The 22,165-nt window shown below is 62.9% G+C and overlaps 1 protein-coding gene across 1 annotated transcript in view; it reads left to right on the top strand.

The window, feature by feature from the left end:
- The window catches only part of ATP2A1 (ATPase sarcoplasmic/endoplasmic reticulum Ca2+ transporting 1), a gene marked incomplete at its 5' end in the record, with an annotated part of 31,022 nt that extends 9,059 nt beyond the window's left edge, over nt 1-21,963 (top strand). The window contains 15 exon segments of the mRNA XM_074858004.1: nt 3,301-3,467; nt 5,024-5,112; nt 6,202-6,304; nt 6,401-6,532; nt 6,631-6,756; nt 8,356-8,574; nt 9,865-10,200; nt 11,741-11,961; nt 12,938-13,140; nt 14,546-14,631; nt 16,069-16,202; nt 17,380-17,497; nt 18,301-18,418; nt 20,622-20,663; nt 21,896-21,963. Of these exon segments, the coding sequence (XP_074714105.1) occupies nt 3,301-3,467; nt 5,024-5,112; nt 6,202-6,304; nt 6,401-6,532; nt 6,631-6,756; nt 8,356-8,574; nt 9,865-10,200; nt 11,741-11,961; nt 12,938-13,140; nt 14,546-14,631; nt 16,069-16,202; nt 17,380-17,497; nt 18,301-18,418; nt 20,622-20,626 (2,057 nt within the window).
- Between the last annotated feature and the right edge of the window lie 202 nt (nt 21,964-22,165).

Raw genomic sequence — 22,165 nt, 5'->3', positions numbered from 1 at the left:
GTATGGGGTCATGGTGGCCACCTATGGGTCCATGGTGGTCATCTGTAGGCCTATATGGGTCATGGTGGCCATCTACTACTTCAAGATCGCCGTCGCTTTGGCCGTGGCCGCCATCCCTGAAGGTCAGGAGGTGGCCCCTTGGGCTCCTGGGGAGGGGTTGGGTGGGGTGTGGTGGCCATCTGTGGGGTTGTGGTGGTCATCTATGGGGCCGTGGTGGTCATCTGTAGGTCTACATGGGCCATGGTGGCCATCTATGGGGTCATGGTTGCCATGTATGGGGTCATGGTGGTCATCTATTGGTCCATGGTGGTCATCTGTGGGTCATGGTGGTCATCTGTGGGTCCGTAGTGGTCATCTGTAGGTCTATATGGGTCATGGTGGCCATCTATGGGGTCATGGTGGTCATCTATGGGGTCATGGTGGCCATCTATGGGGTTGTGGTGGTCATCTATGGGGTCATGATGGCCATCTGTAGGGCTATATCGGCCATGGTGGCCATGTATGGGGTCATGGTGGCCATCTATGGGGTCATGGTGGCCATCTATGGGGTTGTGGTGGTCATCTATGGGGTCATGATGGCCATCTGTGGGTCCATGGTGGTCATCTGTAGGTCTGTATGGGTCATGGTGGCCATCTACTACTTCAAGATCGCCATCGCTTTGGCCGTGGCCGCCATCCCTGAAGGTCAGGAGGTGGCCCCTTGGGCTCCTGGGGAGGGGTTGGGTGGGGTGTGGTGGCCATCTGTGGGGTTGTGGTGGTCATCTATGGGGCCGTGGTGGTCATCTGTAGGTCTACATGGGCCACGGTGGCCATCTATGGGGTCATGGTTGCCATGTATGGGGTCATGGTGGTCATCTATTGGTCCATGGTGGTCATCTGTGGGTCATGGTGGTCATCTGTGGGTCCGTAGTGGTCATCTGTAGGTCTATATGGGTCATGGTGGCCATCTATGGGGTCATGGTGGTCATCTGTAGGGCTATATCGGCCATGGTGGCCATGTATGGGGTCATGGTGGCCATCTATGGGGTCATGGTGGCCATCTATGGGGTTGTGGTGGTCATCTATGGGGTCATGATGGCCATCTGTGGGTCCATGGTGGTCATCTGTAGGTCTGTATGGGCCATGGTGGCCATCTATGGGGTCATGGTTGCCATGTATGGGGTCATGGTGGTCATCTATGGGGTCATGGTGGTCATCTGTGGGTCATGGTGGTCATCTGTGGGTCCGTAGTGGTCATCTGTAGGTCTATATGGGTCATGGTGGCCATGTATGGGGTCATGGTGGTCATCTGTAGGGCTATATCGGCCATGGTGGCCATCTATGGGGTCATGGTGGCCATCTATGGGGTCGTGGTGGCCATCTATGGGGTTGTGGTGGTCATCTATGGGGTCATGATGGCCATCTGTGGGTCCATGGTGGTCATCTGTAGGTCTACATGGGCCATGGTTGCCATCTATGGGGTCATGGTTGCCATGTATGGGGTCATGGTGGTCATCTGTGGGCCCATGGTGGTCATCTGTAGGCCTATATGAGACATGGTGGTCATCTCTGGAGTCATGATGGCCATCTGTGGGTCCATGGTGGTCATCTGTAGGTCTGTATGGGCCACGGTGGCCATGTATGGGGTCATGGTGGCCACCTATGGGGTCATGGTGGTCATCTGTAGGTCCATACGGGCTGGTAGCCACCCCACAGATCCGGTAGCCACCCGGGCGGATCCGGTGGCCGCGGGTCTGAGGTTGCCGCTGGCCGCAGGGCTCCCGGCCGTGATCACGACGTGCCTGGCGCTGGGCACGCGGCGCATGGCCAAGAAGAACGCCATCGTGCGCAGAGCCGGTAGCCGCGTTTTGGAGCCGGTAGCCACATTTCAGGAGCTGGTAGCCATATTTTGGGAGTCAGTAGCCACGTTTCAGGAACTAGTAGCCCTGTTTTAGGAGTCAGTAGCCAAATTTTGGGGCCAGTAACCACGTTTTAGGAGCTGGTAGCTACATTTTGGGAGCCAGTAGCCACATTTTAGAAGCCAGTAGTCACGTTTCATGAACCAGTAGCCACATTTTGGGTACTGGTAGCCACAGTTTGGGGCCGGTAGCCATGTCTTAGGAGCCAGTAGCTAGATTTTGGGGCCAGTAGCTGCATTTCAGGACTCAGTAGCTGCATTTTGGGGCCAGTAGCCACATTTTAGAAGCCAGTAGCCACATTTCAGGAACCAGTAGCCACATTTTTGGAACCAGTAGCCGCATTTTGGGAACCAGTTGCCACATTCTGGGGCCGGTAGCCACGTTTTAAGAGCCGCTAGCTGCATTTTGGGAGCCAATAGCTGCACTTTGGCACCAGTAGCCACATTTTAGAAGGCAGTAGCCACATTTCAGGAACCAGCAGCCACATTTTATGAACTGGTAGCCACATTTTTGGAACCGGTAGCCACATTTTGGGGCCGGTAGCCACGTTTTAGAAGCCAATAGCTACATTTCGGGAGCTGATAGCCGCGTTTTGGGGCCAGTTAGCCACATTTTAGAAGCCAGTAGCCACATTTCAGGAACCAGTAGCCAATTTTGGGACCCGGTAGCCACATTTTAGGAACCGGTAGCCTCATTTTGGTGCCAGTAGCCACGTTTTAAGAGCCGCTAGCTGCATTTTGGGAGCCAGGAGCTGCATTTTGGGACCAGTAACCACATTTTAGAAGCCAGTAGCCAATTTTGGGACCCGGTAGCCACATTTTAGGGCCGGTAGCCACATTTTAGAAGCCAGTAGCCACATTTTGGGAACTGGTAGCCACATTTTGGGGCCAGTAGCCACATTTTAGAAGCCGATAGCTACATTTTGAGAGCCAGTAGCTGCATTTTGGGAGCCAGGAGCTGCATTTTGGGGCCAGTAGCCACATTTTAGAAGGCAGTAGCCACGTTTCAGGAACCAGTAGCCACATTTTGTGAACTGGTAGCCACATTTTTGGAACCAGTAGCCACATTTTAGGGCCGGTAGCCATGTTTTAAGAGCTGGTAGCTCCATTTTGGGAGCCGATAGCTGCACTTTGGCACCAGTAGCCACATTTTAGAAGCCAGTAGTCACGTTTTGTGAACCAGTAGCCACATTTTGGAAACCGGTAGCCACATTTTAGGAACCAGTAGCCACATTTTAGGGCCGGTAGCCACGTTTTAAGAGCCGCTAGCTGCATTTTGGCAGCCGATAGCCGCGTTTTGGGGGCCGATAAGTGAGTTTCGGGAGCTGGTAGCCGCCCCACGGATCCGGTAGCCACCCGGGCGGATCCGGTGGCCGCGGGTCTGAGGTTGCCGCTGGCCGCAGGGCTCCCGGCCGTGATCACGACGTGCCTGGCGCTGGGCACGCGGCGCATGGCCAAGAAGAACGCCATCGTGCGCAGCCTCCCCTCGGTGGAGACCCTGGGCTGCACCTCGGTCATCTGCTCCGACAAGACGGGCACCCTGACCACCAATCAGATGTCGGTCTGCAAGGTGGGCGGGGCCAGCGCGGGACACGCCCCCCACCCCTCAGTACCCACCCACCCGCCCTCCCACTGCCGGGGCCCACAGCTCCGTCCTTGGGTGCCCCAATGTCCCCCCCAATGTCCCTTTGGGTGCCCCAATGTCCCTTTGGGTGCCCCAACGTCCCTCTGGGTGCCCCAATGTCCCCCAATGTCCCTTGGGTGCCCCAATGTCCCCCCCAATGTCCCTTGGGTGCCCCAATGTCCCCCCATGTCCCCTTGGGTGCCCCAACATCACCCTGTGTCCCTCTGGGTGCCCTAATGTCCCCCAATGTCCCTTTGGGTGCCCCAACGTCCCCCCATGTCCCCTTGGGTGCCCCAATGTCCCTCTGGGTGCTCCAATGTCCCCCCCAATGTCCCTTTGGGTGCCCCAATGTCGCTCTGGGTGCCCCAATGTCCCCTTGGGTGCCCGAATGTCCCCCCCATGTCCCTCTGGGTGCCCCAATGTCCCTTTGGGTGATCGAATGTCCCCCCCATGTCCCCTTGGGTGCCCCAATGTCCCCCCCAATGTCCCTCTGGGTGCCCCAATGTCCCCCCGTGTCCCCTTGGGTGCCCCAACGTCCCCCCCATGTCCCTCTGGGTGCCCCAATGTCCCTTGGGTGCCCCAACATCCCCCTGTGTCCCTTTGGGTGCCCCAATGTCCCCCCCAATGTCCCCTTGGGTGCCCCAACATCCCCCAATGTCCCTCTGGGTGCCCCAATGTCCCTTGGGTGCCCCAATGTCCCCCCATGTCCTCTCTGGGTGCCCCAATGTCCCCCCCATGTCCCCTTGGGTGCCCCAACACCCCCCCATGTCCCTCTGGGTGCCCCAATGTCCCTCTGGGTGCTCCAATGTCCCTTTGGGTGCCCCAATATCCCCCAATGTCCCTCTGGGTGCCCCAATGTCCCCCCCAATGTCCCTTTGGGTGCCCCAATGTCGCTCTGGGTGCCCCAATGTCCCTTGGGTGCCCCAATGTCCCCCCATGTCCCCTTGGGTGCCCCAATGTCCCCCCCAATGTCCCTTGGGTGCCCCAATGTCCCCCCCAATGTCCCCTTGGGTGCCCCAACACCCCCCCATGTCCCTCTGGGTGCCCCAATGTCCCTCTGGGTGCTCCAATGTCCCTTTGGGTGCCCCAACATCCCCCAATGTCGCTCTGGGTGCCCCAATGTCCCTTGGGTGACCGAATGTCCCCCCATGTCCCCTCTGGGTGCCCCAATGTCCCTTTGGGTCCCCCAATGTCCCTCTGGGTGCCCCAACGTCCCCCCCATGTCCCCTTGGGTGCCCCAATGTCCCTCCGGGTGCCCCCAATGTCCCTTGGCCCCCCCCCCACCCCCTTGCGACCCCCCAACACCCCCCAGAACCCCCTTTCCCCCCCCCCTTGCCCTCCCCCCCCCCCCTCCCCACCTTTAACCTCCCCCCCCTCCTTCTCCCCCCACCCCCTGACACCCCTGGGTGCCTCACCCTCCCCAGGGACCCCCACCCTCCCCCTTGGGGGGTCCCCACCTCCCTTTGGGGACCCCCCTGAACCCCCTTTTCCCGCCCCCCCAGATGTTCGTGGTGGACAAGGTGGAGGGGGACGTCTGCGCCCTCAACGAATTCTCCATCACCGGCTCCACTTACGCCCCCGAGGGTGACGTGTGAGTGACCCCCCCCCACCCCGAACCCCCTTTTTTTGGGGGGGTCCCTATGTCCCCCCCCACCCCAACACCCTGGGGACCCTCCCCCCTCCCTGCTTTGGGGGTCCCCACCCCCCTCCCTGGGGTCGGTAACGACGTTTCTTGGGGCTCCCACGTTGGTGACGGACGTTGGGGGGGTGTTTGGGGGGGGGGAGGGAGTTGGGGACATTGGGGTGCCTGAGGGGACATCGGGGGGTCCTTGGGGACATTGGGGTGCCCGAGAGGGTGTCGGGGACATTGGGGTGCCCGAGGGGACATTGGGGGGTCCTTGGGGACATTGGGGTGCCTGAGGGGACATCGGGGGGTCCTTGGGGACATTGGGGTGCCCGAGGGGGTGTCGGGGACATTGGGGTGCCTGAGGGGACATCGGGGGGTCCTTGGGGACATTGGGGTGCCTGAGGGGGTGTCGGGGACATTGGGGTGCCCGAGGGGACATCGGGGGGTCCTTGGGGACATTGGGGTGCCTGAGGGGACATCAGGGGGTCCTTGGGGACATTGGGGTGCCCGAGGGGGTGTCAAGGGGACGTTGGGTCACCCAATGGGGTGTCAAGGGGTCCTTGGGGACATTGGGGTGCCTGAGGGGGTGTCGGGGACATTGGGGTGCCTGAGGGGACATCGGGGGGTCCTTGGGGACATTGGGGTGCCTGAGGGGGTGTCGGGGACATTGGGGTGCCCGAGGGGGTGTTGGGGGTCACTGGGGACGTTGGGGCACCCAAGGGGACATCGGGGGGTCCTTGGGGACATCATGGGGGCACCCAACGGGGTGTCAAGGGGTCTTTGGGGACATTGGGGTGTCTGAGGGGGTGTTGGGGGTCACTGGGGACGTTGGGGCACCCAAGGGGACATCGGGGGGTCCTTGGGGACACCCACGGGGACATCACGGGGACATCACGGGGACACCCAAGGGGGCGTCAAAAGCTCCCAGGACACAACGGGGGGTGGGGGTGGGGGGTGGAATCTCAGGTGGTCCTTGGCCACCCAGGGTGGTGGTGGTGGGACACCCTCCCCCACCTCGAAGTGCCACCAAATGTCCCCAAACGTGTCCCCAAGGCTGAAGCAGGAGAAGGTGGTGAAGGCGGGACAATACGACGGGTTGGTGGAACTGGCCACCATCTGCGCCCTCTGCAACGACTCCTCCCTCGACTACAACGAGGTGCCACCACGTGTGTCCCCCGTCCCCCCTTCGTGTCCCCAAAACGGTGTCACCACCCCCCCCCAACGGTGACACCCCCCCAACCGTGTCCCCAAGTCCAAGGGCGTCTACGAGAAGGTGGGCGAGGCCACGGAGACGGCGTTGACGTGTCTGGTGGAGAAGATGAACGTCTTCAACACCGACGTCCGCAACCTCTCCAAGGTGGAACGGGCCAACGCCTGCAACTCCGTGAGTCCCGGTGGCCCCCCCCACCCCCTCGTGGTAGCCCCTCGTCACCCCGTGGTGGCCACCACCACCCCCGGCGTCACCACGTGGCCCCTCCCCAGGTCATCAAGCAGCTGATGAGGAAGGAGTTCACCCTCGAGTTCTCCCGCGACCGCAAGTCCATGTCGGTCTACTGCTCGCCGGCCAAGGCCTCGCGGGCCGCCGTGGGCAACAAGATGTTCGTCAAGGTGAGCCACGGCGGGGGGAGGGGCCACGGATGTGGCTTCCTGGACCACGAGGGCGCCGTGGCCCCGGGTCCCCTCCCCGCGGCCTCGTGGGCTCCATCGCCGCGGCCTCGTGGCGCGTCTCCGAGTCCTTGTGTCCTTCTGACGCGGCGCCGTGGCCCGGCACCGGGAGTTGGTGGCCACGTCTCTGTGTCCCCTCCCCACGTCTCTGTGTCCCCTCCCCACGTCCCTGTGTCCCCTCCCCATGTCCCTGTGTCCCCTCCCCATGTCCTTGTGTCCCCTCCCCACGTCCCCATGTCCCCTCCCCACGTCTTCATGTCCTTTTGCCACGTCCTTGTGTCCCCTCCTCATGTCCTCGTGTCCTTTTGCCACGTCCCCGTGTCCCCTCCCCACGTCCTTGTGTCCCCTCCCCACATCTTCGTGTCCCCTCCCCACGTCCTCCTGTCCTTTTGCCACATCCCTGTGTCCCCTCCCCACGTCCCCGTGTCCCCTCCCCATGTCCTTGTGTCCCCTCCCCATGTCCTTGTGTCCCCTCCCCACGTCCCCGTGTCCCCTCCCCATGTCCTTGTGTCCCCTCCCCATGTCCTTGTGTCCCCTCCCCACATCTTCATGTCCTTTTGCCACGTCCTTGTGTCCCCTCCCCACGTCCCCATGTCCCCTCCCCACGTCCCCATGTCCCCTCCCCACGTCCCCGTGTCCCCTCCCCACATCTTCGTGTCCCCTCCCCATGTCCTCGTGTCCTTTTGCCACGTCCCCGTGTCCCCTCCCCACGTCCTTGTGTCCCCTCCCCACATCTTCGTGTCCCCTCCCCACGTCCTCCTGTCCTTTTGCCACATCCCTGTGTCCCCTCCCCACGTCCCCGTGTCCCCTCCCCATGTCCTTGTGTCCCCTCCCCATGTCCTTGTGTCCCCTCCCCACGTCCCCGTGTCCCCTCCCCATGTCCTTGTGTCCCCTCCCCACATCTTCATGTCCTTTTGCCACGTCCTTGTGTCCCCTCCCCACGTCCCCATGTCCCCTCCCCATGTCCCCCTGTCCCCTCCCCACATCCTTGTGTCCCCTCCCCACGTCCCTGTGTCCCCTCCCCACGTCCTCCTGTCCTTTTGCCACATCCTTGTGTCCCCTCCCCATGTCCCCGTGTCCCCTCCCCACATCTTCGTGTCCCCTCCCCACGTCCCCATGTCCCCTCCCCACGTCCCCGTGTCCCCTCCCCACATCTTCGTGTCCCCTCCCCATGTCCTCGTGTCCTTTTGCCACGTCCCTGTGTCCCCTCCCCATGTCCTTGTGTCCCCTCCCCACATCTTCGTGTCCTTTTGCCACATCCCCGTGTCCCCTCCCCACATCCCCGTGTCCCTCCGCCCCATCCCTGAGTCCCCTCACCCCACGTCCCTGTGTCCCCTCACCCCACACCCCCATATCCCTCCGCCACACCCCCATGTCCCCTCACCCCACGCCCCCATATCCCTCCACCGCATCCCCAACTCCCCTCACCCCATCCCCACCATATCCCTCCGCCCCATCCCCACCGTATCCTTCCCCACACCCCCCCCACGTCCCCTTTTTCCCTCCCCCGCCACCCTTGACCGCCCCTCCCCGCCCCCTCAGGGCGCCCCCGAGGGCGTCATCGACCGCTGCAGCTACGTGCGGGTGGGCACGGCCCGGGTGCCGCTGACGCCGGTCGTCAAGGAGAAGATCTTGGCCGTCATCAAGGAGTGGGGCACCGGCCGCGACACCCTGCGCTGCCTGGCCCTGGCCACGCGTGACACCCCCCCCAAGAAGGAGGACATGGTCCTCGAGGACTCCACCAAGTTCGTCGAGTACGAGGTGATTTGGGGGGGGGAGGGCAACGTGGACCCCTGTGAGACCTTCTCAGGGTCCTGGAGAACCTTCTCGGGGGGGTTCCTTGGGCCTTTGATGGCTCCTCCTTGAGGTTCTTCATCCCGTAGGGCCCTACAAGACCTTTCTTGGGGGTTTCTTGGGCCTTTGGGGTGTCTGAGGGCCCCTCCTTGAGGTTCTTCAACCTACAGGGCCCCAAAACACCTTTTTTGGGGGGTTTCTTGGGCCTTTGGGGTGTCTGATGGCTCCTCCTTGAGGTTCTTCAACCTACAGGGCCCCAAAACACCTTTTTTGGGGGGTTTCTTGGGGCTTCAGGGGTGTGTAAGGTCCTTTCTTCAGGGTTTTTGGTCCTATAGAGCCCTAAAACACCTTTTTTGGGGGGTTCTTTGGGCCTTTGGGGTGTCCGAGGGCCCCTCCTTGAGGTTCTTCAACCTACAGGGCCCCAAAACACCTTTTTTGGGGATTCTTGGGCCTTTGGGGTGTCTGAGGGCTCCTCCTTGAGGTTCTTCAACCTACAGGGCCCCAAAACACCTTTTTTGGGGGGTTTCTTGGGCCTTTGGGGTGTCTGATGGCTCCTCCTTGAGGTTCTTCAACCTACAGGGCCCCAAAACACCTTTTTTGGGGATTCTTGGGCCTTTGGGGTGTCTGAGGGCTCCTCCTTGAGGTTCTTCAACCTACAGGGCCCCAAAACACCTTTTTTTGGGGGTTCTTTGGGCCTTTGGGGTGTCTGAGGGCCCCTCCTTGAGGTTCTTCGTCCTATAGGGCCCCAAAACACCTTTTTTGGGGGGTTCTTTGGGCCTTTGGGGTGCCCGAGGGCCCCTCCTTGAGGTTCTTCAACCTACAGGGCCCCAAAACACCTTTTTTTGGAGGTTCTTGGGCCTTTGGGGTGTCTGATGGCTCCTCCTTGAGGTTCTTCAACCTACAGGGCCCCAAAACACCTTTTTTGGGGGTTCCTTGGGCCTATCATGGTGTAGAACATCCCCTTTTTGGTTTTTTTCCACCAATTTCCCCACATAAAACCTTCCCATGGGGATTTTTTTGGTCCTATCATGGTGTAGAAGGTCCCATTTTGGGGCTCTTCCCACCCATCCCTCCACATCAAACCTTCTCCGGGGGGGGGGTCCCCCCGCTCTTACGCGCGCGTCCGAGGTCCCTTCTCGGGGCCACTTGATCCCAGAAACCTCCCCCGGGGTGGCTCTTTTGTCGCCATTTTGGGGGTCACGGAGCCTCGTCCCCACCTCCTCCCCCCTCCCCCCATCCCCCAACCTTCTCCTCAAGGTGGACTTGACCTTCGTGGGCTGCGTGGGGATGTTGGACCCACCCCGGAAGGAGGTGATGGGCTCCATCCACTTGTGTCGCGACGCCGGTATCCGCGTCATCATGATCACGGGGGACAACAAGGGCACGGCCATCGCCATCTGCCGCCGCATCGGCATCTTCAGCGAGGAAGAGGAGGTCACGGGCCGGGCCTACACGGGTCGGGAGTTCGATGACCTGCCCCCGGCCGAGCAGCGGGAGGCCTGTCGCCGCGCCTGCTGCTTCGCCCGCGTCGAGCCCACCCACAAGTCCAAGATCGTCGAGTTCCTCCAGTCCTTCGACGAGATCACCGCCATGGTGAGGGCCAGGGGGGGAGGACACTTGGGGGTCCCCATTGTCCCATCCCCGGCGACCTGATGGGGGTTTTGGGGGCTCCACCACTGATTTGACGTAGTTTTGGGGGTCTACCATCGAGCTGACGTGGTTTTGGGGGTCCACCACTGATTTGACATGGTTTTGGGGGTCCACCATCGAGCTGACGTGGTTTTGGGGGTCCACCACTGATTTGAGGTGGTTTTGGGGGTCCACCATTGAGCTGACATGGTTTTGGGGGTCCACCATTAAGTTGACGTAGTTTTGGGGGTCCACCACTGATTTGATGTGGTTTTGGGGGTCCACCATCAAGTTGACGTGGTTTTGGGGGTCCACCATTGAGCTGACATGGTTTTGGGGGTCCACCACTGATTTGACGTAGTTTTGGGGGTCTACCATCGAGCTGACATGGTTTTGGGGGTCCACCATCAAGTTGACGTAGTTTTGGGGGTCCACCATTGAGCTGACATGGTTTTGGGGGTCCACCATCGAGCTGACATGGTTTTGGGGGTCCACCACTGATTTGAGGTGGTTTTGGGGGTCCACCATCGAGCTGACGTGGTTTTGGAGATCCACCACTGGTCTGACGTGGTTTTGGGGGTCCATCATTGATCTTGATGTGGTTGATTCTCCTACTCTTGAGTTGACCCCCCACCAAGCCTTGGTTGACCCCCCCACCCTTGAGTTGACCCTTGGGTTGACCCCCCACCCTTGTGTTGACCCCTTGGTTGACCCCCCCACCCCCCTGGTTGACCCCCACCCCCTCGGTTGACCCCCCCACCCTTGAGTTGACCCTTTGGTTGACCCCCACCCCCTCGGTTGACCCCCCCACCCTTGAGTTGACCCTTTGGTTGACCCCCACCCCCTTGGTTGACCCCCCCACCCTTGAGTTGACCCTTTGGTTGACCCCCACCCCCTCGGTTGACCCCCCCACCCTTGAGTTGACCCTTTGGTTGACCCCCACCCCCTTGGTTGACCCCCCACCCTTGAGTTGACCCTTTGGTTGACCCCCACCCCCTTGGTTGACCCCCCACCCTTGAGTTGACCCTTTGGTTGACCCCCACCCCCTTGGTTGACCCCCCCACCCTTGAGTTGACCCTTTGGTTGACCCCCCCACCCCCTTGGTTGACCCCCCCACCTTGAGTTGAGCCTTTGGTTGACCCCCACCCCCTTGGTTGACCCCCCACCCTTGAGTTGACCCTTGGGTTGACCCCCCACCCTTGTGTTGACCCCTTGGTTGATCCCCCCACCCCCTTGGTTGACCCCCCACCCTTGAGTTGACCCCTTTGGTTGACCCCCACTCCCTTGGTTGACCCCCCACCCTTGAGTTGATCCTTGGGTTGACCCCCCCACCCCCCTGGTTGACCCCCACCCCCTCGGTTGACCCCCCCACCCTTGAGTTGACCCTTTAGTTGACCCCCCACCCTTAAGTTGACCCCTTTGGTTGACCCCCCACCCCCTTGGTTGACCCCACACCCCCTTGGCTGACCCCACACCCCCCCCCCCGGTGGCCCCCCCCTCGCAGACGGGGGACGGGGTGAACGACGCGCCGGCGCTGAAGAAGGCCGAGATCGGCATCGCCATGGGCTCGGGCACGGCCGTGGCCAAAACGGCCTCCGAGATGGTCCTGGCCGACGACAACTTCTCCACCATCGTGGCGGCCGTGGAGGAGGGACGGGCCATCTACAACAACATGAAGCAGTTCATCCGCTACCTCATCTCCTCCAACGTCGGCGAGGTGGTCTGGTGAGACCCCGACGGCCTCCCAGTGCCTCCCAGTTCATCCCAGTGCCCCCTCCCCGCCACCCCGCCGTCTCCACAGCTTGCCTCTATTCCTGCCCGATCCCCCAGTTCTTCCCAGTCCCACCAGTTGCTCCAGCTCCCTCCTGTCCCAGTCCCTGTCCCAGACCCAGATCCCCTCAATCTACCCGAAGTTGCCCAGTTCCTCCCAGTTCCTCCCAGTTCACCCCAGTTCACCCCAGTCTCTCCCATTCTCCCCAGTCCCACCTCCCCCAGCCCCCCAGTGCCCCCCAGTCTGTCCCAGTCCCCCCCATTCCCCCCAGTCCCATCTCCCCCAGTCCCCCCAGTCTCTCCCAGTGTCCCCCAGTCTCTCCCAGTCCCCCCAGTGCCCCCCAGTCTTTCCCAGTCCCCCCAGTGCCCTCCAGTCTCTCCCAGTATCCCCAGTCCCATCTTCCCCAGCCCTCCCAGTCCCCCCAGTCTCTCCTATTCCCCTCAGTCCCATCTCCCCCAGTCTCTCCCAGTCTCTCCCAGTGCCCCCAGTGCCCTCCAGTCTCTCCCAGTCCCCCCAGTCCCATCTCTCCCAGTCCCCCCAGTGCCCCCCAGTCTCTCCCAGTGCCCCCCAGTCTCTCCCAGTGCCCCCAGTGCTCCCCAGCCTTTCCCATTCCCCCCAGTCCCATCTCCCTCCGCCCTCCCAGTGCCCCCCAGTCTCTCCCAGTTCCCCCCAGTCTCTCCCAGTTCCCCCAGTGCCCCCCAGTCTCTCCCAGTGCCCTCCAGTCTCTCCCAGTGCCCCCAGTCCCATCTCTCCCAGTCCCCCCAGTGCCCCCCAGTCTCTCCCAGTGCCCCCCAGTCTCTCCCAGTCCCCCCAGTGCTCCCCAGCCTTTCCCATTCCCCCCCAGTCCCACCTCCCTCCGCCCTCCCAGTGCCCCCCAGTCTCTCCCAGTAACCCCCCCCCCACCGTGACCCCCACCCCCACCCCTCCCAGTATCTTCCTGACGGCGGCGCTGGGGCTACCGGAGGCGCTGATCCCGGTGCAGCTGCTCTGGGTGAACCTGGTGACCGACGGGCTACCGGCCACCGCGTTGGGCTTCAACCCGCCCGACCTGGACATCATGGACAAGCCCCCGCGCAGCCCCAAGGAGCCGCTCATCAGCGGGTGGCTCTTCTTCCGCTACCTGGCCATCGGCGGTGAGAGCCACTGGCCACGGCGCCGCGGGGTGGCCCCGGGAACGGACTGACAGACCCCCCCTGGGGCAGTGGCCACTTGGAGATCTCCGGGGTGGCCCTTTCTAGAGGTGTAGGGTGGTGGCCACTTGGAGAGCTGCATGGTGGCCACTTGGAGATCTCTGTGGTGGCCCTTTTTAGACCCCTGGGGCAGTGGCCACTTGGAGATCTCTGGGGTGGCCCTTTCTAGAGCTGTAGGGTGGTGGCCACTTGGAGAGCTGCATGGTGGCCACTTGGAGATCTCCATGGTGGCCCCTTCTAGATGCCCATGGTGGCCTCTTCTAGACCCCTGGGGCAGTGGCCACTTGGAGATCTCCGGGGTGGCCCTTTCTAGAGGTGTAGGGTGGCCTCTTCTAGAGCTGTAGGGTGGTGGCTACTTGGAGAGCTGCATGGTGGCCACTTGGAGATCTCTGGGGTGGCCCTTTCTAGACCCAAAGGGTGGTGACTACTTAGCGATCTCCATGGTGGCCCCTTCTAGAGCCCCAGGGTGGCCTCTTCTAGAGCTGTAGGGTGGTGGCTACTTGGAGAGCTGCATGGTGGCCCCTTCTAGATGTCCATGGTGGCCTTTTCTAGACCCCTGGGGCAGTGGCCACTTGGAGATCTCCAGGGTGGCCCTTTCTAGAGGTGTAGGGTGGCGTCTTCTAGAGCTGTAGGGTGGTGGCCACTTGGAGATCTCCATGGTGGCCCCTTCTAGATGCCCATGGTGGCCTCTTCTAGACCCCTGGGGTGGTGGCCACTTGGAAATCTCTGTGGTGGCCCTTTTTAGACCCCTGAGGCAGTGGCCACTTGGAGATCTCCGGGGTGGCCCTTTCTAGAGGTGTAGGGTGGTGGCCACTTGGAGAGCTGCATGGTGGCCCCTTCTAGATGCCCATGGTGGCCTCTTCTAGACCCCTGGGGCAGTGGCCACTTGGAGATCTCTGGGGTGGCCCTTTCTAGACCCAAAGGGTGGTGGCTACTTAGAGATCTCTGTGGTGGCCCCATCTAGACCCCCATGGTGGCCCTTTCTAGACCCCTGGGACGGTGGCCACTTGGAGATCTCCGTGGTGGCCCCTTCTAGACCCCCACGGTGGCCTCTTCTAGACCTGTAGGGTGGTGGCCACTTGGATATCTCGTGGTGGCCACTTGGAGATTTCCGTGGTGGCCCCTTCTAGACCCGCAGGGTGGTGGCTACTTGGAGATCTCCATGGTGGCCCGCTCTAGACCCCCATAGTGGCCCTTTCTAGACCCACGGGGGGGTGGCCACTTGGAGATCTCCGTGGTGGCCCCTTTTAGCTCTCCATGGTGGTGGCCACTTGGAACCCCCTGCGGTGGCCCCTTCCTAGACCCCCCGTGGTGGCCCCCGGCTCACTGGCCCCTCCCCCCCCCCCAGGTTACGTGGGCGCGGCCACCGTGGGCGCGGCCGCTTGGTGGTTCCTCTACGCCGAGGACGGGCCCAGCGTCACCTACCACCAGCTGGTGAGTCCTGGGCCACCCCCAGGTGGCCCCGAGGTAGCCCCGTGGTGGCCCCGAGGTCCCTGAGGTAGCCCTGAGATCCCCGAGGTAACCCCAAAGTCCCCATGATGCCGTGGTGGCCCCAAGGGCCACGTGGTGGCCCTGTCACCCCCATGGTGACCCCCGGGTCCCCATCATCCCGTGGTGGCCCCAAGGTCCTTGTGATGGCCCTGCCACCCCCATGGTAGCCCAAAGGTCTTCATGGTGGCCCAAAGGTCCCTGTGATGGCCCCAAGGTTTTCGTGGTAGTCCCACCATCCCCATGGTAGCCCAAAGGTCTTCATGGTGGCCCAAAGGTCCCTGTGATGGCCCCAAGGTCTTCATGGTGGTCCCACCATCCCCATGGTAGCCCAAAGGTCTTCCTGGTAGTCCAAAGGTCCCTGTGATGGCCTCAAGGTCTTCACAGTGGTCCCACCATCCCCATGGTAGCCCAAAGGTCTTCATGGTGGCCCAAAGGTCCCTGTGATGGCCCCAAGGTTTTCGTGGTAGTCCCACCATCCCCATGGTAGCCCAAAGGTCTTCATGGTGGCCCAAAGGTCCCTGTGATGGCCCCAAGGTCTTCATGGTGGTCCCACCATCCCCATGGTAGCCCAAAGGTCTTCCTGGTAGTCCAAAGGTCCCTGTGATGGCCTCAAGGTCTTCACAGTGGTCCCACCATCCCCATGGTAGCCCAAAGGTCTTCATGGTGGCCCAAAGGTCGCTGTGATGGCCCCAAGGTCTTCATGGTGGTCCCACCATCCCCATGGTAGCCCCAAGGGCTTCATGGTAGCCCCAAGGTCCCTGTGATGGCCCCAAGGTCTTCATGGTGGCCCCAAGGTCCCTGTGATGGCCCCAAGGTCTTCACGGTGGTCCCACCATCCCCATGGTAGCCCCAAGGGCTTCATGGTGGCCCCAAGGTCCCTGTGATGGCCCCAAGGTCTTCATGGTGGCCCCAAGGTCCCTGTGATGGCCCCAAGGTCTTCACGGTGGTCCCACCATCCCCATGGTAGCCCCAAGGGCTTCATGGTGGCCCCAAGGTCCCTGTGATGGCCCCAAGGTCTTCACAGTGGTCCCACCATCCCCATGGTAGCCCAAAGGTCCCTGTGATGGCTCCAAGGTCTTCATGGTAGTCCCACCATCCTCATGGTAGCCCAGAGGTCTTCATGCTGGCCCAAAGGTCCCTGCGATGACCCCAAGATCTTCACAGTGGTCCCACCATCCCCACGGTAGCCCCAAGGTCTTCCTGGTAGCCCCAACATCCCCACCACAACCCCTCCCACCCCCGCCATGACCCCGAGCTCTCTGCGTGTCCCCCCCCCCCCAACCCCTCTCAGCTGGTGGCCCCGTGGGTGGTGGCCCGGTTGGGTGGTGGCCCGGTGGCTAGCAGCGGGCGTGACGCGGTGGCCACCCCCTCCCCCCGCAGACGCACTTCATGCAGTGCTCGGAGCACAACGCGGAGTTCGAGGGGCTGGAGTGCGACATCTTCGAGTCGCCGGTGCCCATGACCATGGCGCTGTCGGTGCTCGTCACCATCGAGATGTGCAACGCCCTCAACAGGTACCGGTGGCCTTCGGCCTCGCGCCTCCTCCTCCTCCTCCTCCTCCTCCTCCTCCTTCCGGGCACCCCCACCCTCCTCCTCCTCCTCCTCGTCTTCATCATCATCATCGTTGGTGCCCCCAAAGTCCTCCTCATCATCATCCCGCCCACTCGTTCTTCTCCTCTTCATCATCATCACCCTCATCATCTTCATCATCATCATCATCTTCATCATCATCTTCATCATCATCATCACCCCCACCCTCCTCCTCCTCCTCCTCGTCTTCATCATCATCGTCGTTGGTGCCCCCAAAGTCCTCCTCATCATCATCCCGCCCACTCGTTCTTCTCCTCCTCATCATCATCACCCTCATCATCTTCATCATCATCTTCATCATCATCATCATCTTCATCATCATCATCACCCCCACCCTCCTCCTCATCTTCATCACCCTCATCATCATCGTTGGCGCCCCCAACGTCCTCCTCATCATCATCCCGCCCACTCGTTCTCCTCCTCTTCATCCTCATCACCCTCATCATCTTCATCATCATCTTCATCATCATCATCACCCCCACCCTCCTCCTCATCTTCATCACCCTCATCATCATCGTTGGCGCCCCCAACGTCCTCATCATCATCATCCCCCCCACTTGTTCTCCTCCTCCTCCCCCTCATCATCTTCATCATCATCATCACCCCCACCCTCCTCCTCATCTTCATCACCCTCATCATCGTCATTGGTGCCCCAACATCCTCCTCATCATCATCTTCATCATCATCACCCCCACCCTCCTCCTCCTCGTCACCCTCATCATCCTCCTCTTCATCATCATCCTCACCCCCACCCTTGGTGTCCCCCCACCCCCACATCCCATGCCCTGCCCCCCCCTGCCCCTTCACCACCACCATCATCATCATCAACACCTTCACCCCCACCATGGTGGCCACCACCCACCCTGTGGTGGCCCCTCCCATCCCATGGCCCCCACCCCCACCATGGTGGCCCCCCACCTGCCCCGTGGTGGCCCCCCCCCCCCCCCCCAACACATGGTGGCCCCCCATCAACACCTTCACCGTCTCCACCACCACACCCACCATGGTGGCCACCACCCTCACCGTGGTAGCCCCCCGCCCATCCTGTGGCCCCCTCCCCGGCCGTGGTGGCCCCGCCCACATGCCGTGTCCCTCCCCCAGCCTCTCAGAGAACCAATCGCTGCTGCGGATGCCGCCCTGGGTCAACATCTGGTTGGTGGGATCCATCTGCCTCTCCATGTCCCTCCACTTCGTCATCCTCTACGTCGACCCCCTGCCCGTAAGGGGGCTCGCGGCGGGGCGGGGCTGGTGGCCACGGAGGGCTGGTGGCCGTTGGGGTTGGTGGTCGTGGAGGGATGGTGGCCATGGAAGGGTTGTGGCCATTGGGGTTGGTGGCCACAGAGGGCTGGTGGCCATGGAGGGATGGTGGCCATTGGGGTTGGTGGCCATGGGGAGGCTGGTGGCCATGGAAGGGCTGGTGGCCGTTGGGGTTGGTGGCCATGGAAGGGTTGGTGGCCAGCAGGGATGGTGGCTGGAGGCGTTGGTGGCCATGGGGATGTTGGTGGCCACTGGAGTTGGTGGCCATGGAGGGATGGTGGCTGGGGGGAATTGGTGGCCATGGAAGGGTTGGTGGCCACGGAGGGCTGGTGGCTGTTGGGGTTGGTGGCCGTGGAGGGGCTGGTGGCCATGGAAGGGCTGGTGGCCATCAGGGATGGTGGCTGGGGGGGGTTGGTGGCCACGGGAAGGTTGGTGGCCACAAGGAGATTGGTGGCCACAGGGCTGGTGTCCATGGGGGTAGAGACCATCCCAGTGGGTGGCCATGGAGAGCTCGGTGGCCAGGGGGAGGTTGGTGGCCATGGGGGTGGTAGCCATGGGGTTGGTGGCCACCAACAAGGAGATTGGTGGCCACAGGGCTGGTGGCCACAGAGTTGGTGGCCACAGAGTTGGTGGCCATGGGGGTGGACACCATCCCAGTGGGTGGCCGTAGAGAGCTCAGTGGCCAGGGGGAGGTTGGTGGCCGTGGGGCTGGTGGCCATTGGGGTTGGTAGCCACTGGGCTAACGGCCACCGGGCCCCCCTGCAGATGATCTTCAAGCTGACGCCCCTGGACCTGACCCACTGGCTGATGGTGCTGAAGATCTCGTTCCCCGTCATCCTCCTGGACGAGGCCCTCAAGTTCGTCGCCAGGAACTACCTGGAGGGTAAGCGGTGGCCACCACTGGCCCCCGTGGCCACCACTAGCCCCCGTGGCCACTGACACCCTCACCGGGTCCCTCCATCCCCCCCACGCTCCCTCCCCGCTGTCCCCTCTCCCCATCTCCACGTCTCCACCACCTGGTTGCCACCAGCGTCTCCTGGTTGCCACCCGTCCCCCTCTGTGGCCCCTCCCGTGGCCCCTCCGTGTCCCTCCGCCATCTTTGTCCCCTCCATCTTCTCCCATGTCCCCTCCTCCAGCTCCTGGTCCCCACCAGCTCCTGGTTGTCCCCTCCCGTGTCCCCACCACCATCTCCTGGTCTCCACCATCTCCCTGTCACCTCCTCCAGCTCCTGGTCCCCTCCCGTGTCCCCTCCCGTGTCCCCACCACCATCTTTGTCCCCTCCCTGTCCCCTTTGTGTCCCCACCACCATCTCCATGTCCCCTCCAGCTCCTCCCTGTCCCCTCCCGTGTCCCCTCCATGTCCCCACCATCATCTCCTGGTCTCCACCATCTCCATGTCCCCTCCATGTCCTGGTTGTCCCCTCCATCTGCTCCGTGTCCCCTCCACCATCTCCATGTCCCCTCCATGTCCCCACCACCATCTCCTGGTCTCCATCTCCTCCCTGTCCCCTCCATGTCCCCTCCACCATCTCCCGTGTCCCCTCTGTGTCCCCACCATCATCTCCTGGTCCCCACCATCTCCATGTCCCCTCCATCTCCTCCCTGTCCCCTCTGTGTCCCCTCAACCATCTCCCTGTCCCCTCCTGCAGCTCCATGTCCCCTCCCTGTCCCCTCCCGTGTCCCCTCAACCATCTCCATGTCCCCTCCATGTCCCCACCACCATCTCCTGGTCTCCATCTCCTCCATGTCCCCTCCCGTGTCCCCTCCCGTGTCCCCACCATCATCTCCTGGTCTCCACCATCTCCATGTCCCCTCCCTGTCCCCTCCCGTGTCCCCTCCTCCATCTCCTGGTCCCCTCCATCTCCTCCCGTGTCCCCTCAACCATCTCCATGTCCCCACCACCATCTCCTGGTCTCCATCTCCTCCCTGTCCCCTCCATGTCCCCTCCACCATCTCCCGTGTCCCCTCCCGTGTCCCCTCCTCCATCTCCCTGTCCCCTCCATCTCCTCCATGTCCCCTCCCGTGTCCCCTCCATGTCCCCTCCTCCATCTCCTGGTCTCCACCACCTCCATGTCCCCTCCATCTCCTCCCTGTCCCCTCCTGTGTCCCCTCCTCCATCTCCTGGTCCCCTCCATCTCCTCATGTCCCCTCCCTGTCCCCTCCATCTCCTCCCGTGTCCCCTCAACCATCTCCGTGTCCCCTCCATGTCCCCACCATCATCTCCTGGTCCCCACCATCTCCATGTCCCCTCCAGCTCCTCCCTGTGCCCTCTGTGTCCCCTCAACCATCTCCCTGTCCCCTCCTGCAGCTCCATGTCCCCTCCCTGTCCCCTCCCGTGTCCCCTCAACCATCTCCACGTCCCCTCCATGTCCCCACCACCATCTCCTGGTCTCCATCTCCTCCATGTCCCCTCCTGTGTCCCCTCCCGTGTCCCCACCATCATCTCCTGGTCTCCACCATCTCCCTGTCCCCTCCATCTCCCCCATGTCCCCTCCACCATCTCCATGTCCCCTCCCTGTCCCCTCCCGTGTCCCCTCCTCCATCTCCTGGTCCCCTCCATCTCCTCCCGTGTCCCCTCAACCATCTCCATGTCCCCACCACCATCTCCTGGTCTCCATCTCCTCCATGTCCCCTCCACCATCTCCCGTGTCCCCTCCCGTGTCCCCTCCTCCATCTCCCTGTCCCCTCCATCTCCTCCATGTCCCCTCCCGTGTCCCCTCCATGTCCCCACCATCATCTCCTGGTCTCCACCACCTCCATGTCCCCTCCATCTCCTCCCTGTCCCCTCCTGTGTCCCCTCCTCCATCTCCTGGTCCCCTCCATCTCCTGGTTGTCCCCTCCCTGTCCCCTCCATCTCCTCCTGTGTCCCCTCAACCATCTCCGTGTCCCCTCCATGTCCCCTCCTCCATCTCCTGGTCTCCACCATCTCCATGTCCCCTCCAGCTCCTCCATGTCCCCTCCCGTGTCCCCTCCGTGTCCCCACCCCCATCTCCTGGTCCCCACCATCTCCCTGTCCCCTCCCGTGTCCCCTCCCCCATCTCTGTCCCCTCCCCCCTCTCACCGCCATCTCCCTCCCCCCTCTTGTAGCCTAAAATCTCGCGTCTCCACCGGCCCCGGGCGTGGCCACAGGTACCCCCCGGGTCACTGTCACCCCCCCCCCCAGTGTCACTGTCACCCCCCCCGGGTCACTGTCACCCCATGAACGTGTCACCGTCACCCCCCCGTGTCCCCGTCACCCCGTGGCTGCGTCACTGTCACCCCCCCTTGTCCCCTGTCACCCCCCCCGGGTCACTGTCACCCCGTGGCCGTGTCACCATCGCCCCACGTGTCCCCTGTCACCCCCTGACTGTGTCACTGCCACCCCCCCTGTCCCTTGTCACCCCCCAAATGTGTCCCCTGTCACCCACGTGTCCCCTGTGACCCCCCCTGTCCCCTGTCACCCCCCTAAACGTGTCCCCTGTCACCCCCCATGTCACCCTCACCCCCCCCATGTCCCCTGTCACCCCCTGACTGTGTCACTGTCACCCCCCCCTGTCCCCTGTCACCCTCTAAACGTGTCCCCTGTCACCCCCCACGTCACCCTCACCCCGTGGCTGTGTCACCGTCACCCCACGTGTCCCCATCACCCCCCATGTCACTGTCACCCCCCTGTCCCCTGTGACCCCCTAAATGTGTCCCCTGCCACCCCCCCCATGTCCCCTGTCACCCCCTGGCTGTGTCACTGTCACCACACGTGTCCCCGTCACCCCCATGTCACTGTCACCCCCTGTCACCCCAACATCATCGTCACCCCCCCCAAATGTGTCCCCTGCCACCCCCTGGCTGTGTCACCGTCACCCCACGTGTCCCCTGTGACCCCCCCATGTCCCCTGTCACCCCCTAAACGTGTCCCCTGTCACCCCCCACGTCACCCTCACCCCCTGGCTGTGTCACCGTCACCCCACGTGTCCCCTGTCACCCCCTGCCTGTGTCACTGCCACCCCCCCCATGTCCCCTGTCACCCCCTGGCTGTGTCCCCTGTCACCCCACGTGTCCCCATCACCCCCCATGTCACTGTCACCCCCCCTGTCCCCTGTCCCCCCCCAAATGTGTCCCCTGTCACCCCCTGGCTGTGTCACCGTCACCCCACGTGTCCCCTGTCCCCCCCCCAAATGTGTCCCCCGTCCCCCCCCCCACCTCCCCGTGTCCCCTCGTGGCCGATGAGGATGATGATGGGGGGGGGGGGGGGGAGGGGGAAGGACTTAAGGTTGGGGGGGGGGGGGCCGGGTGGGGGAGGGGCGGTTGGGGTGGGGGGGGGGGTGGGGTGACACATGACCCATGACGTCACCGTGTCCCCCCTTCCCCCCCCCCCTCCCCCCCAGCTGGCGACGCCGAGGACACCCGGAAGAAGCGGAAGTGACCCCCCGGGGTCTCCCCTCCCCCCCCCCTCCCAACCCCCCTCCCCTCCCCCACACCCAGAGCTGCTCGGTCCCTCCCCCTCCCCCACCGCTATGGGGCAGCCCCCCCCTTGCCATGGGGCCCCTCCCCCCCCCCCCCCCCCCCCCCCCCAGCGCTATGGGGCAGCCCCACGGCGTCGCTTATTTATTGCCAATAAAGGGGAACTCGCCCCTCCCCCACCCCGCCCCTCCCCC

This window comes from Strix uralensis, unplaced genomic scaffold (assembly GCF_047716275.1).
Source record: "Strix uralensis isolate ZFMK-TIS-50842 unplaced genomic scaffold, bStrUra1 scaffold_470, whole genome shotgun sequence".
In the NCBI taxonomy this organism is placed as follows: domain Eukaryota; kingdom Metazoa; phylum Chordata; class Aves; order Strigiformes; family Strigidae; genus Strix; species Strix uralensis.
Note: the sequence above shows the minus strand (reverse complement) of the source record. Positions and strands in the feature narration are given on the sequence as shown.